Source organism: Hemibagrus wyckioides, linkage group LG27 (genome assembly GCF_019097595.1).
Source record: "Hemibagrus wyckioides isolate EC202008001 linkage group LG27, SWU_Hwy_1.0, whole genome shotgun sequence".
NCBI classification, from domain to species: Eukaryota; Metazoa; Chordata; class Actinopteri; order Siluriformes; family Bagridae; genus Hemibagrus; species Hemibagrus wyckioides.
Window position 1 is genome coordinate 19311245 of NC_080736.1, and position 15305 is coordinate 19326549.

The 15305-nt window shown below is 40.3% G+C and overlaps 1 protein-coding gene across 1 annotated transcript; it reads right to left on the minus strand.

Moving 5' to 3' along the window:
• Positions 1-8060: 8060 nt before the first annotated feature.
• Positions 8061-14517, minus strand: LOC131347592 (uncharacterized). Its single transcript, XM_058381754.1, has 5 exons — positions 11262-14517; positions 10412-10747; positions 10111-10335; positions 8348-8681; positions 8061-8100 (listed from the first exon to the last, which is right to left on the minus strand). The coding sequence occupies exons 1-5, from the start codon at positions 11317-11319 to the stop codon at positions 8061-8063; spliced, it is 993 nt and encodes a 330-aa protein (XP_058237737.1). The 5' UTR covers positions 11320-14517.
• Between the last annotated feature and the right edge of the window lie 788 nt (positions 14518-15305).

Consider the following 15305-nt stretch of genomic DNA (forward strand, 5'->3'; position numbering starts at 1 on the left):
AGTGTTGGCATATAATAACATACTCCTGCTTTATCCATCATTATAGAGTCAGTTTAATCAGTGTGCACGATCACATACTTTTCTTTATTTTTTTTTTATTTACTTTTTGGACTCACTTATTGCTTTGTTGAATTATGTAAAGTATTTAGACCAAAGATAAATAGGTTTGGTTTAGGAATTTAGATTTGTGAAAGATGAAACTCTGTCATCATTGTAGGTGAAATATGCATAATAAGGGTGAAGGAAATAATGGTATCACCCCAGCAACAAGGAAAGGAACCGTTTAGAACCCTTTTTAAGTGTGTGTGTGTGTGTCTGTGAGTGAGTAAAAGAGAGAGACAGAGAGAAAGGCAATGAATTGTCTGGTGTTTTCTTCCCTCTGCTGTTAAAAACGCGCAATTACACATTTACGCGCCCTCTAGTGGTCCATATGTCTACAAGATTCAAGATTCAAGAAGCTTTATTCTTTATTGTCATTTCAACCACATGTAGCTGACGCAGTACATAGTGAAATGAAACAACGTTTCTCCAGGACCTGGTGCTACAGAAACATACAACAACAAAGTTCAACACAAAACACCACCACAGAGCTAGGACAGAAGTGTGTCTTAGCCACGTAAAGGGCACAGTGTGCAGCTGGGTGCAAACAGAGCATAGACAAGACAGTGCAAAAGACAATAAATACAAGAAAGACAACACAAAAGAACACAGGACACTTAGCGCTGAAAAGAAATAAAAGAACGTGTGTGATGGAATGTAAGTGAAATAAAATAAGATAAAGTGAAATGATGTAAAAAAGTGTTGTGCAAAAATATTGTGCAAAAATACACAGCAGCGGTTGAGGTAGTGCAAATAGAAATAAACATAAATATAACGATAGCAGCAGATGACAGGTAGAGGTAGTGCAATAAGTAATGAACAATATAAATTATTGTGTGTGTGTGTGTGTGCATGTTCACACAGTCAAGAGAGAGTGTGTGTGTGTATCTGTGTATGAGAGAGACAGAGAGCTGATATACAGTCCTGAGTGACAACTAGTAGCATCAGTAATGTTGCTTAGATGTGGACATTAACACTTGCAAAGCCTCATCTAAAAATCAGAAATAAGTCACTGAATTGTCTGTTTCATCATTTAAAACATACTGGACTGTGTTTAGGTTAATACTCGACAGATAAGACGGACATTCTGACGTAATTTTGTCTGTATTTGCAAAGAAAAGAACTTAATTTGCTACTCGCACGTGGCCTGAGACCTGGCTTTCTCTGTGCGCACGAGTTCCGAATTCAGTTCTCCTTTGCAGCCTATTGAAATATTACCAACTAAAAATGGATGAAAAATTTAAATGGATGAAAAATTAACACTTACCTGTCTTTGATCATTCTCTCAGCATGTCGATGGAGTTGGAAGTTGTACCCTTAAAATTGGATAATGTTGGATAATGCATTGTGCAGTGAGTTTAGAACAAACTCTTTGTCGATCACATTATGCAAACTTAATGATCGACAAGGTTTAAGACAGTTTCAAAATTCATTTGTGTAACGCGCGTGCTCACCATACAACTTCCGGAATCCTGACCTCATGCAGTTTCTACTCAGGTGCCAAAAAAAAGAAAAAGAAAGAAAGAAGCAGCCATTGGTTAATACTGGAAATCAATCAAGGCATCAATTTAGTACAATAAATGTAGGGAAAATAAGCCACTAGTACTAATATTAATATGATTAATGATTTTTAAATTTGAAATCAGACAGGACTCAACAAGAAAATATAAATTGCAAAATATGACTAACTTCTGGTATAAAAATTTAATATACCTAGTGTGCCAAGTGCACCTATGCTGTGTAACCACATTATACACTGACCATTATAACCACCTGCCTAAAATCGTGTTGGTCCCCCTTTTGCTGCCAAAACAGCCCTCACCCATCGAGGCACTGACCCCACCAGATCCATAAATGTGTGCTGTGGTATCTGGCACCAAGATGTTAGCAGCAGATCCTTTAAGTTCTCTAAGCAAGGTAGGGCCTCAATGGATCGAACTTGTTTGTTCAGCACATCTCACATATGCTCAATTGGATTGAGGTCTCGGGATTTTTGAGGCCAAGTCAACACCTCAAACTCGTTGTTGTGCTCATCAACCATTTTTGCTTTGTGGCACAGCTCATTATCCTGCTGAAAGAGGCCACAGCCATCAGGGAATACTGTTTCCATGATACGGTGTAAATGGTCTGCAACAATGCTTAGGTAGGTGGTACGTGTCAACGTAACATCCACATGGCTGGCAGGACCTAAGGTTTCCCAGCAGAACATGCTGGAACAGCAGAACAAAGCATGACACTACCTCCGCCAGCTTGCCTTCTGCCCATAGTGCATCCTGGTGCCATGTGTTCCCCAGGTAAGCAATGCACACACACCCGGCCATCCACGTGATGTAAAAGAACATGTGGTTCATCAGACCAGGCCACCTTCTTCCATTGCTCTGTGGTCCAGTTCTGATGCTCATGTGCCCATTGTTGGTGCTTTCGGTGGTGCACAGGGCACCCTGACTGGTCTGTGGCTATGCAGACCTATATGCAACAAACTGCAATGCACTGTGTATTCTGACACTTTTCTATCAGAACCAGTATTAACTTCTACAGCAATTTGAGCAACAGTAGCTTGTCTGTTGGATCAGACCACACGGGCCGGCCTTCAGCCTTCTATTTTCTCCGCACATGCATCAGTGAGATTTAGCTGCCCATGACCCTGTCACCAGTTCAATCACTGTTCCTTCCTTGGACCACTTTTGATAGCCACAGACCACTGCAAACTGGAAACACCCCACAAGAGCTGGGAGCTCTGATCCAGTCGTCAAGCCATCACAATTTGGCCCTTATCAAACTGGAACTGCCACACAGCCATTTTGTCTTGTCATAACACCTTTTGTTCAGTTTTGCCTAAACTCATAATCAAAACATTCAGAGTGAACATGGGGCAGCATAATAATTGCCCTTTATTAGAGTCTATGAAATCTTATTATAGTTCCAATTTCAGGCCTTCTTGCACACTCATAGCTTGCTGGAGATCATTTTGTAGGGTTCTGGCAGTGCTCCTCTTGTTCATCCTTGCACAATGGAGCAGGTCCTGCTGCTAGGTTGTTGCCCTTCTACGGCCCTGTGCAGCTCTCCTTGTTTAACGGCCCATCTACCGATATCTCCTCAACGCTCTTGAAACTGTCTTGGGAGACTCCCCAAACCGCCTTGTGAAGGCACATACAGATGTGCCAATGTGGAGGATCCGGGCTACCTGTACAACCTGATTGGGTTGCAGACATTTCCTCATGCTACAGTTAGTGACAAGGACCCTAACAAAACAGAAAACTAGAGGCAAAGCAATCAGGAAGTATTATAAAAGAGCAATTGTCTGTGGCCACTACCTCCAAAATATTTCCCTTTTGGGGGGTTGTCTTGCAGTTGCATCTCCAGTGCATGTCACTTTCATTTGCACCAAAGCAAGTGAAACTGATTCATAATCACTTGTCACTGTTGATCTTTCGGCTGCTCCCTACGTGTGTGAGGGGTCGTCACAGCAGACCAACTGGTCCGCACAACAACAACTTGGCACAGGTTTTACGCCGGTTACCCTTCCTGACGCAACCCTCCCATTTTATCCGGGCTTGGGACCGGCACTACATCCAGTGATCATTGAGTTGTTCAGGCAGGGTCAGGCACTGGCTGGGAATCGAAACCAGGCCTTCCGCAGGATAGGCGAGAAACCTACCACTGAGCCACCAGTGCCCTTCTTGATTCATAATCACTTATGCTTCCTAACTGGACAGATTGATATCTCTTAAGTTTAACTGACTAGGTGTAACACTGATGATTAATTGTTCCGATTAACTGTTTTCACCCACCATACCCTACTAATTAGGCAATGTACCTACTGTAGAACCCTGGTATGTGAGGGTGTTCGAGAAAGTATCAGGATATAGGCGGAATGTTAACTGAGCCACTGAAGTGGAGCAAGATTGGAAAAGGTAAAAGGCATCCCAGCAGGTAGTATTAGAGGCTGAGGACTGCCCACATAATGGTCAGACACTCTTCCTCGATCGTGCTGTACTTGTTCTCCCACAGCAACACCTAATCATCCGGTTGATGTTTGCCCTACCCCGGCCGCTGAGTTGAGGATCCACATTGCATGGACACTGCGCTGGAAGAAGTTTGAAACAATAAAAGAGAGAGCATGGCACCATATTCGTGGCATGCTTACTGTTGTTATGTGCAACTGGTTCATTTGTGTAGTGTTGTGTGTCATTGTTTAAAGTTACATGTTATGGATGTATGTGTGTGCCTCGGTGCCAAAACAGAGAAGAGTCTAGATGAATACCTACCTTTTGCCCTGAGAGATGGTGGGACCAGTCGGGCAGTGCTAGTGGATTGGAGGGAGCGAGGTGCAGTGCGAGGAGTAATAAGATCTTTGAGGTAAGATGGTGCTGGTCCACTGTTGGCTTTGTAGGCAAGCATCAGTGCTTTGAATCTGATACAGCAGTGGTGTGGTGTGGGAGAACTTAGGCAGGTTGAAAACAAGCCATGCAGCTGCATTTTGGATCATTTGCAGTGGACGAATTGCATTCAGAGGAAGACCTGCCAGTAAAGAGTTGCAGTAGTCCAGTCTCGAAATAACCAGAGACTGAACAAACACTTGAGTAGCCTGTGTGGATAGGACTGGTCGAATCCTTCTAATGTTGTACAGAAGAAACCGACATGAGCGTGTCACATTGGCAACATGGGAGGAAAAGGACAGTTGATTGACCATGGTTACCCCAAGGTTGCGAGCAGTGGCTGAAGGGGAGGTCATTGAGTTGTTCAGAGATAATGCAAGATCCTGGGCTAGGGATGAATCACCTGGGATGACCAGCTGTTCAGTTTTGCTGGGATTAAGTTTCAGCTGATGAGCTGTCATCCAAGATGAAATGTCCGCCAGACATGCTGAGACCCGGGCAGAAGCTGTGGTATCTGAGGGAGGGAAGGAGAAGAAAAGTTGGGTGTCATCAGCATAGCAGTGGTATGAAAAGATGTGTGAAGATATAACTTTGCCAAGAGTGTGGGTGTAGAGGGAGAAAAGGAGAGGACCAAGTACTGAGCCTTGTGGGACACTAGTAGAGAGTCTGCATGGGGCAGATGTCAATCCCTTCCACGTTACCTGATATGATAGACCATCCAGGTAGGAAACAAACCATTCCCATGCTGTTCCACAAATTCCAAGACTCCTGAGGGTGGACAAGAGGGTCTTGTGGTTAGTGATAATAGTTAACAGCAGCATATACGTTGTGCAAGCAGAGGATTCTGTCCATGAGATCCTGAAACTTTGCTGGGGCTCTGAACAACCTGAAAGGAAGTGTAAAAAATTGAAATCTTTTTCAACGGAACCTAACAATCCCTATAAGTTAAGTCCAGTGTCAAATTAAAGAGTGAGCTGCACCTAACCAATTGACAGTATTGCCACACCAAAACAGCCTGACCCCTTGGCCTTGGGCACCAAGACCCCCAGACTGCTCATGTTGACCATAGCCTTCTAACCATTTTTCTGAAAAACAGTTATCTGTGGTCAAACCATTGATATGGGCAGCTCTGCACAACCACATCTGGAGAAGTTTCAGTGTGGTGTTCTATGAGGTCTAAATGACCTGGTAGAGGTGAAATAACAAAAAATCCCCCTTGCAGCCTGCCATCTTGTGTTCTCTGGGACAGTGAGATGTGGTCTCTAAAGGAGACCAGGGTAAACTGGGCCATGCTTTGTGGACTTACCCATGGTCCCAGCTCCTATCTTTTTGGATCCACCATCATCAGAGCCACATCAGTTCACCTCCCTTCATGGGTTCAGGAGACTGAGGTGGTATGTTTGAAGTGCATAGTGTCTATCCATTCATCTGACATAATAGTCAACTTCTCCAACTCGCTGTGATATCATGTGAAGTCATTTAGAGCTTGACATGGGTAGTAAAACAAGTACTTTTTTTCACTCAGTGCAAGTTGTTACTTTGTGTGTGGAGTTTTGCTCCCAGCTCAAGAACATACTCAGTTTTATTTTTGCTGGTAGAAAGTCCCTTCTGTTTTTTAATGACGTCTGGGATGCCAGAAAAATTTACATAGTCTCGGATATAAACCTAGTGCCCTTGCCAGTCAGGATCCCTTTTCAGAACTCAAGACAGGAGATAATGTGGAAGAGTACCTCCATAAAACTGGATGCTAGCATGTTGTGCTTGACTAAGTGCCCAGTTATAAGGCCTGAATTAACAATGAACATTCAAAAAGGAAGCATTTATTTACAATTTACCTCAATCAGTTTAGCAAAAACAATCAATATTCATTCTAGTACATCCTCTAAGCTAACATAACTGGCTAAGCAGCAAGTCAAATTCAATCTAACAGGAAATATGGATTATTTTGATAGATGTTTTTAGTTACATATATCACTAGCAAGTTTATAAAGATTGAGTGATAAATAAAGTAACAATAATTCACAAATAAAAAGGTTTTATATTTATACCAAAAATTGGAACATTTAATGAAAGCATATATAAAGCACTAAATTTAAAAACAGTGTGTTGTTTAGCATTAAAATAAAAATGATTATGGGCGTACTGACGTAAAAATAAAATGAAAACTAAATCTGAATTCTTCTTTTTAAATCTCAAACATTAAGGTAAAACAGCATACAGTACTATGTGAGCAGTACAATACACTACTGAAGCATCAATACTGCTACTCTGATGAAATGCTAAAGCTGCCCCTCTTCTCCTGTTCAGTTTGGATACAGAACAGAACGATCACATCTCTCTCAGCTTTTGCTTTGTCTGGGGATTTTCTGGACCTTGCTGTAGATCTGAGATGAATCATCAGCCTCTTCATCTGTCACAAGCCTGTGGAACGAAAGGAGGTGATTTAGGAATAGTGTAAAGTGTTAAATTTATAATCAGTTACTTAAAGAACTTAATGATGTTGACTGAGCAGCACAGTTAGTGTTGTAATGATGATGATTTGCTCACTGGATGGCAGCAGTGCTCCTGCTAACGTTCACAGCAGCGTACTGAACATCCTCTTCCTCTGTGGTGTCTGGAGGAAGTCTGGGGGACAGAGACACTTCCTGTGTGTGGGAACGTTTAATAACAACACTGGCATAGTGAACATCATTCTGATCATCTGAGGCGACTCTTCTGCTGTGGTCTGAGGCTGAGATATTTTCATATACAGCATCAGACTCAGGCTGAAAACGAGCAGAGGATAAAGTTTATATCTGAACACGTCACATGATCAAACAGTCCCTCCTCCTTTCACCCACACTCACCTGTCCACTCTCACCAGTGCTGCTGTGGTCATTAGCTGAGCTCCTCTTCCTCTTCCTCTTCCTGAGAAACAGGAAGCATGTGTTCATGATAATTGTAACTTAATGTTTAATTGTAAATCAGGTTTCAAACACATTCATTATGTTCACATTTTACATACCACATCCACAGAGCTCCTGGGATGAGTGTTAATGCCAAGAAGATAAACAGTCCCACCATGATGAACATTAACACTGACCCTTCTGACCCTTCACAAAAAATCATAAGCAATATTAGGCTTTATTTTTGTTATTACTTTATACAGCTATGTAAATGTTTTATGGTGCACTTACCAAACACATCCAGGTGTGTTGGTGTAGAGGTGTGGTTTCCCAGCTGGTGGTGAGCAGTGCAGTAGTACAGTCCACTGTCCTGGGAGCTGATGTTGCTGATGCTGTAATTCTGGCCTGTTGTCAGCAGTGTGTCTGCAGCTGCACTCTGCTTAAACCAGGAGTAGGTGAGAACAGGAGGGTTTGCATCACTGCTACAGCTCAGAGTCACTGAATCTCCCTCCACTGTGTCTCCAGAGGGAAGAACCACTGCTCTGGTGTTTGTAGGGGAATCTGATTAGAAATAAAACACCTGAATCAGCTGCTGTGTGTTCAGGATCAGTGTTTGATAGACATGTAGATGGACTCTGATTGAGGAGAGTAAAATCCACACTCACACACTGGAGGAGAGAGGAGACTGTCATGACCTTCAACAGCACAGCTGTAACTGACCACACCACCGACTGCAGCTACAGAGCAGGAGGCAGATTTACACTCAGACACACGCTGTCCGTTCTTGTACCAGATGTAAGTGGGGTTGTTAGACAGAGAGCAGGTGGTGTTACAGTTCAGCTTGATTTGTCCACTACCCGAGTCTGATACTGTAACCTTCAGATCTGCAAATATTAAATTAGGTTCAGAATTACTTTCATTTCCTTCATCTGTATAAATGTAGTTAAATAAATGTATAATAGTGTGACATTACCTGTGACAGACAGAGTGACTCCAGGTTCTCCGGTGTATTTTCCTGTAGGATCAGTGTAGAATCTGAACCTGTATGTTCGAGCGTCTCTCTCTCTCAGGTTAGTGATTCTCAGACTACAGTCATTCTGGGAGCTCTGTGTGTACTGCACTCGACCTTGATACTCCTCATCCTTTCTCACATCCTCAGGGTCAGCACCACCCTGCCATTTAATGAACCATACTGATTTTATCACTGTGAGGCCTGCAGGATATTTATAAGAGCAGGAAAGATCAATCGATGTGTTTTTCAGAGCACACACATGTTTAGGAGTATAAGTCACACCCCAACACTCTATACCCAGTACACCTGAAACACACAGAGAGGTACACACAGGAAGGAAGAAGTTAGAACTGCAAATATTGTGTTTTATAAACATTTATCAGCTCAGACGTGTTTATTCTGTGTGTCAATGAAAATAATAAAACTTCTGTGAGGCAGAAAACTGACAATAAAAAAGATACATTAACTACAACAATCACCTAATTACATCCATTATTCTGCTTTATTTTGTACCCATCATGCTCATAGCTAGGATTTGCTGCTACTGTTTATTTAGCATGTGTTGTGGTCATGGTTGTCATGTTTTCAGTGTATTAACATCCACTATAGGTCTTATTTGGTATGTTTGTGTTCACTGAATGATTTCCTGCAGGATAAAAGCATTTCATTATATTATATCTATGTTATAAGATGTAAAAGATTTCGAACTTTACTTCATAAAAAGTGTGAAAGAACGTAACTCAGAGACTAATATGCTAATTGTTGTAATAAGTGGAGAATATGGCTTACACCCTGCCCTATGACAATGTTTAACAGGGGAAAACATTTTGGGGTTGGACAAGCCAGAAAGGGTTAAATCCATATGACACCAATGCATCTAGGAGTCGAGTCGAGTCAACTAATCAAGTCAGGGAACTGAGAGTAGTCAACTCTACTGAAAAGCCTTCCAGACCACAAACAAATAAAATCAACTGGAAACCCACCAGTCAAATGATGTAATGAGGGATTTCCCCATCCACAGAGACCAGTAAAGACAAGTACAGGACCTCTAGATTCTCTGAACTGGTGAACTTAAACACAAAGTTTAAAGCCCTACTAAAGAACTAACAGAAGATTAAATTGATAAGTTGATGGTTCATTCAGTTCATGGTTTGAGATATATCATTCATTGCTAAAAACGTGTTTATTGGTTTGATAGTTTAGTTTATTAGAATAGTATAATAAAGTCTCCTCATTGTTTAAAGGAAATTGTCTTCTGTTCAAGATTATGAATTTTCTGTGTTAAGCTACTGATCCTGTTACTGTAATCTTAATGCAGTGTCTTCACAACATTTAGGATTTAATTGCTGGAGGCTGTGGAGGTAACATGCCATGCAGAATTAATAAATAAACGTTGAACTTGTCGAATAGTGAATGAACTGTGGAAGTATTAAGTTTGCAGTTTTTCTCACTCGGAGATCGGAGACTTTACCATTACATATACTGGTGGAGAATGAGGACAGTTCAGTGTAAATTACAAATTCTACATCATTATTAACAAGTTCAATTATTTGCTAAATCATTAATTAAAGTATAAAATGATACACACCATCACATCACTGTTAATCATTAAAAAAACAATAAAATTCAGTCTCCATTATCAGAAACAATACTATAAGTAAATCATGATGTTTTAATAACTGTAATATGAGCTACTGGTTTCAGTTGGATGCTGAGGGACAGATTTGACACTTACACACTGGAGGAGAGCGGTGTTCAGTCTCATACACCTCACAGGAGTAGCTGCCTTCAACATATTGACTGGTGGAGTCAAGAACAATGGAGGCATCATTTGTGTATTTGATGTAATGGCCATTCCTGTACCAGTAGAAATAGTGTGTGTTGATTCTGCAGGTGGAGCTACAGGTCACTTTCACTTCTCTCTGTCCCACAGTGTTAGGATCCACCTTCAGCTGCAAGTCTACACACAATTATGTACCATCTCACTGTAAATACACACTGTATATTACACAATAAAGTGTGTGTGTGTGTGTTACCCGTAACAGTCAGTTGTACTCCAGATGATGCTGATATCCAGTCACTGCTCTGTGTTTTAAATCTAAAGTTATAAACTCCAGAGTCACTCACTCTCACATTCCTCACTGTCAGCTCACAGTCAGACCACCAGGTGCTTACAGACACTCGTCCTGAGTATTCTGGATCATTGTTCAGGTCTCGTGGTTCTCCTTCAGAGCTCTGGACTCGATACCACTCTCTCTCTGTGACTGTGGAGTAATATGGTTTTGTAAATCTACAGGGGATTTTTACTGTAGATCCAGTAACAACACATAGACTCTGAGAGGAGAGAGTTACACTGTGCTGAGTCTCAACTCCTATAACACACACATACACAAAGACACACACACAAACACACACAGACACACACACACAGACACACACCAGGAGCACAATGAGTTAAAATGAGTTAAGAACATGAAGTAATAACTTGTGCACTGAACAGCAAGACCATAACCACAGTGTTATCTGCTGCTGTTCTTCTCAGTCACACATAGGGAGGGAGCAGAGGACATGTGAAAACCAGATCTAAGTTTGAAAGCACTCATAAACTTCAATCTGGTTTATAAAACCTAGAATACAAATTCACTCACACAAAAAAGAAAGGTGCAGGACATTAATGTATTATATAAAAGATTCATAACAAAATCCATAACTTTAGTGTTTTACGACAAAATACCACAAATGTTCTTCTCTACACCCAAATCGTGTCAAATTTATAAAATATTTCCAAACACACAGACATGTGGAGAACTTTTTCTGAATTATTGCAGTAGAAGCACAACAGCACAGTAAAACAGGAGAGAGAGATGAAATATGGGAAAAGTTTACCTGTCAGTAACATGAGGATCGCTGCTACTGTAATATTTCTCAACATTCTGGAAAACATCAGCCTTCAGACAGCTGACACTCGAAGATCCACCACGTGTAGAATTTACACCAAAAATATCCTCATAAATACAAAATGAATCGATCTTACTCTTATAATGAATATTAACGGTCTTAATCAGCCTGTTCCTCCTTCACTCATACTGCACTCGTAAGCAGTTATGAGCTTCTTTATGACTAACAGTAAAGACAAGGAAGTTGAGAAGCGCATTGTCATGACACCTCCCGAATTTAGATTTAGTCTCTTCCTTTTCACTGAACGAGAACAGTGTGATGAACGCCCTTTCTTACACAAGCATCCGTTATTTTGTGCTTTAGAAACACGTTTCTATAACTTAAGTATTTTCCCTTGACAGAGACAGCATAGTGTTCTTCTTAGATCCAGGAAATTATACAGGAATTATCAGATTTATAGGCTAAGTATGTTTTTATAAATTTTGTGCCGGCTGCTGGTGACCCTCAAAAGTACAGACATAAAATAACTACACAATACATTTAATTTACAAACAGTGTTATAGAGAAAAATTAAATAAAGACCACAATATACAGAGTATGAGACAGGCTAGTTATATACTATACAAATAGTGATCCTATGCTTTTGGGAAAGATTGGAATTAATGTTGGAACATCATGAGAAACACCTACCAACACCCTGGCAACCAACTTGGTTAGCATAGCAACCAGCTAACAACACCATAGCTAGCACATGTTGCTATTGTGACACGCTCATGTCGGTTTCTTCTGTACAATATCAGAAGTATTCTGCCATTTTTATCCACACAGACTGCTCAGGTGCTTGTTCAGTCTCTGGTCATTTAGATACTGGACTTCTGCAGCTCTCTACTGGCAGGTCTACCTCTGAACTCAATTCATCCTCTAAAAATGATGGCTTCCAGTAGCTGCATCAGATTTAAAACACTGACGCTTGCCTATAAATCCAAGAATGGATCAGCTCTTACCCCAAGGCTCTTATTACTCCTCACTCTGCACCTCGCTCCCTCTGATCTACTAGCACTGCTCCACTGGTCCCACCATCTCTCAGGGTAAGAGGGAGGTATACATCAAGACTCTGTTCTCTTCAGGCACCGAGGTGGTTGTCGGAACTCAGAGTCCCCCTCTATCTACCTCTATATGCTGTCTTTATTTTCTTACTTTCATTGACTTAGTTTTACTTGTTACTTTTTTTTTCTTTTTTTTTTTAACTTATTTGCTCTTCTTATAAATGCTATTGCTCTCTCATTTACCTCGGCCTGCTCTTTTCTGTCAGTTTACCTTAACTTACTTAACTTTACCATAGAACTGACTTTTTACTTCATGTACTATCATGTATCAGGCCCTAGTTTCACCACATCTCTTCTCAACTGCCATTCACTATCTTTATACACTGAATACTATATATCTGGTGTTTTCCTCACTTGTTTTAGTTATTACCAGCCACAAGAATGGTTCTTTTTTTATACACAGCTTACAGGCCTACATAAGCATCATATCTCTTCAGCTTCTCTTCACTCTGTGATGTCCACCTATACTGTGCTTCTGCATAATGTGTGTACAGTGTGTAGGAATTTTACTTATAATTTTACATCCGGTTGTTTATGTCATGCTGTCATATGAGTTTCATGTCTTATTGTTGTCATGTAGATTCATGAAAATTAGTACATTGAACTACAATGGAAAGAACTTCCCATAGATGTCCGAACAGCTGAGTCTTCAAATGATGGGTGAAGACCGATCCTCTTCCTGAAACACTTAAACTAGCTCTTATTTTCCCTGTTTGTTTATGTATTACAAAAACAATCTCCTGACAAAAGACTTTTTAAGCTAATGATATCATGAACATCAGCGTCATCACTGAATATAACTCAAACTGTACAGTTTACCTTGGAGCACGCAGCAGGTGATAAAATATATAAACAAAATCCTCATATATCCTCCTCAGGGGAAGTCTGAGGTAAAAGTTACTGAGGGATTTCTCTCTGTTCTTTTTATACATTTGATTGAATGATGACAGGTTTCCTGAACAGCATTAACCATAAAAAGCCATAAAATAATTAGTCTCTTAGGCTAACTGTCTCGACTGAGATGCTGAGAGGACGCTAGTGCAGGTTACATGGGTTAAGAAATTTCCAAGAAAAAGAAAAACACGATGAATGGATTAAAAAGTGCCTCATGACACAATTATATTGACAGATATGGCGAATTTGATGAAGTTTTTTTTTAAATCCACAGTAAAATTGCTTGATCTTTATTGGGAACATGGAGTAGGTGATTATAAAGTGATGTGAGTTAACTTCATCAACTAACAGTTCTTTATCTTGAACATAGAGTAGATCGTTATGAAGTGATCTAAGTGGATTTGATCAACTAACAATCTGAATTGTTTATTTTTATAATGGATTAAAAACTGATTCCTGTGTAAATTAGACACATAAATGTAAATTAGTGTAAATTAGACTGAGATATACGGTGATATTGAATATTCTTTATCTTTTATTGTAAATGATGGTTTTGTATGAAGTTCTGGTTCTGTGGTGTAGGAGCTCGCGAACGCTGGCTTTCCTTTCAGCGCTATTACCGCTACGTGTCTAAAAGCCGCGCCACTGAAATATACGTGCAGCTAGTTTAACCGTGCTTTCAGAAAGAGCGGCTGGATAAACCGCAGTATTAGAAACAGCTCGGTAACAACTGGTGATAAACGGAACAGAGCGTTTAATTCATCAAGAACAGAAACATACAAGGGTTTAAATACATTTGCAAAAAAATCTAAATAAATAACCACAAGATGTCCGTCATTATTCCTCATCGAAGATCAACCTAATACCAAACCCCCCAAAAAACAGGGACGAGAACATCGATATCGTTTAGTGATGAAATTGACCTCCATTTAAACAGATAACTTCATTTGTTTATTGTTAATGACATATTTTAATAACAAATGGTAACATACAGGAGGTCTGCTACTATCGTACACAGTAAATAGCGGAAATGTGACACTGAATCAAGTAGTAGGAATAAACCTACAGACATTATAAACCTCCTTTTTTCACCACGGATACCATCAGTTACGACAGAAACAATCTTATTTCTATTGGTTTACAATGAACTCACCTACCGCCGTTTTTAACACCGACTACATGGAAAAAAGAAAGGAAACGAAAATGGAAAATCGAACCATGCACCCATCTTCATCGTGTCTAGATATAAGCACAGACTGATACAGGAAGCTTCGGTTCACTTGGACGGACCAATCGGGGGCCGCGCTTTAGGAAACTCTAGATGACGCGGAATGGATCGTATGACGTCGCAGTGTTTACGGAAGAGGTTGTGCGATTTATTGGGGAAATTGATAAACGATATAGTTCACAGAACCATCATGAGAACATTTTCCAACCAGAAGTCCACTGAGGATAAAACTATCCGTGATGCTCTGAGATTACTCATCGCTGATTGTAAATCGTGACTCGCCACCGGGAACACCGAAGTTTCAGGTTAGATATTCACCAGACATTCAGCGACGTGACACTTAGGGACCGTCAATAAATTAACATTTGAATAAAACAAAACTCAGGAGTTTTTTTCCCTATAGTTTCCATGCCACGTGACCCAGTGACAACGAACCTAAGAAGAATTGTTTTAGTACAAAAGACAAATAATACAAACCACTTTTTAATCTAATTAATATTATTTTAATATATTTTGTCTTATTGCTCATTTATTCTAGAGTCTAGTGAAGTGCTGACTGCTGTTATGTTCGCGGATCCGGTGGTCCGGGTCATGAAAATTTACACTCTGATTAATAGTGGCTCGGTATCTGGTGGGTTAAATATTGATCATTATCATAGCTGACCCATTATCATGGACCACAACTACGCTCAACCACTTTTTTTTTTTTTTTACCTCCAAGTGGAAATAGAATAGGCCTATTATCACTTTACATAACCCAGTTAAAATTTATATACAGTTTTTAGCGCTAGGAGATCCAGTTCA

Bases quoted from the DNA above. Each gene is read 5' to 3' on its own strand.
- LOC131347592 (XM_058381754.1), bottom strand. From the start codon at position 11,319: ATGTTTTCCAGAATGTTGAGAAATATTACAGTAGCAGCGATCCTCATG. The intron at 10,336-10,411 runs GTAACACACACA...AATTGTGTGTAG, and splicing joins AGTACAACTGACTGTTACGG to ACTTGCAGCTGAAGGTGGAT. The intron at 8,682-10,110 runs GTAAGTGTCAAA...TGTGTGTTTCAG, and splicing joins ACACCGCTCTCCTCCAGTGT to GTGTACTGGGTATAGAGTGT.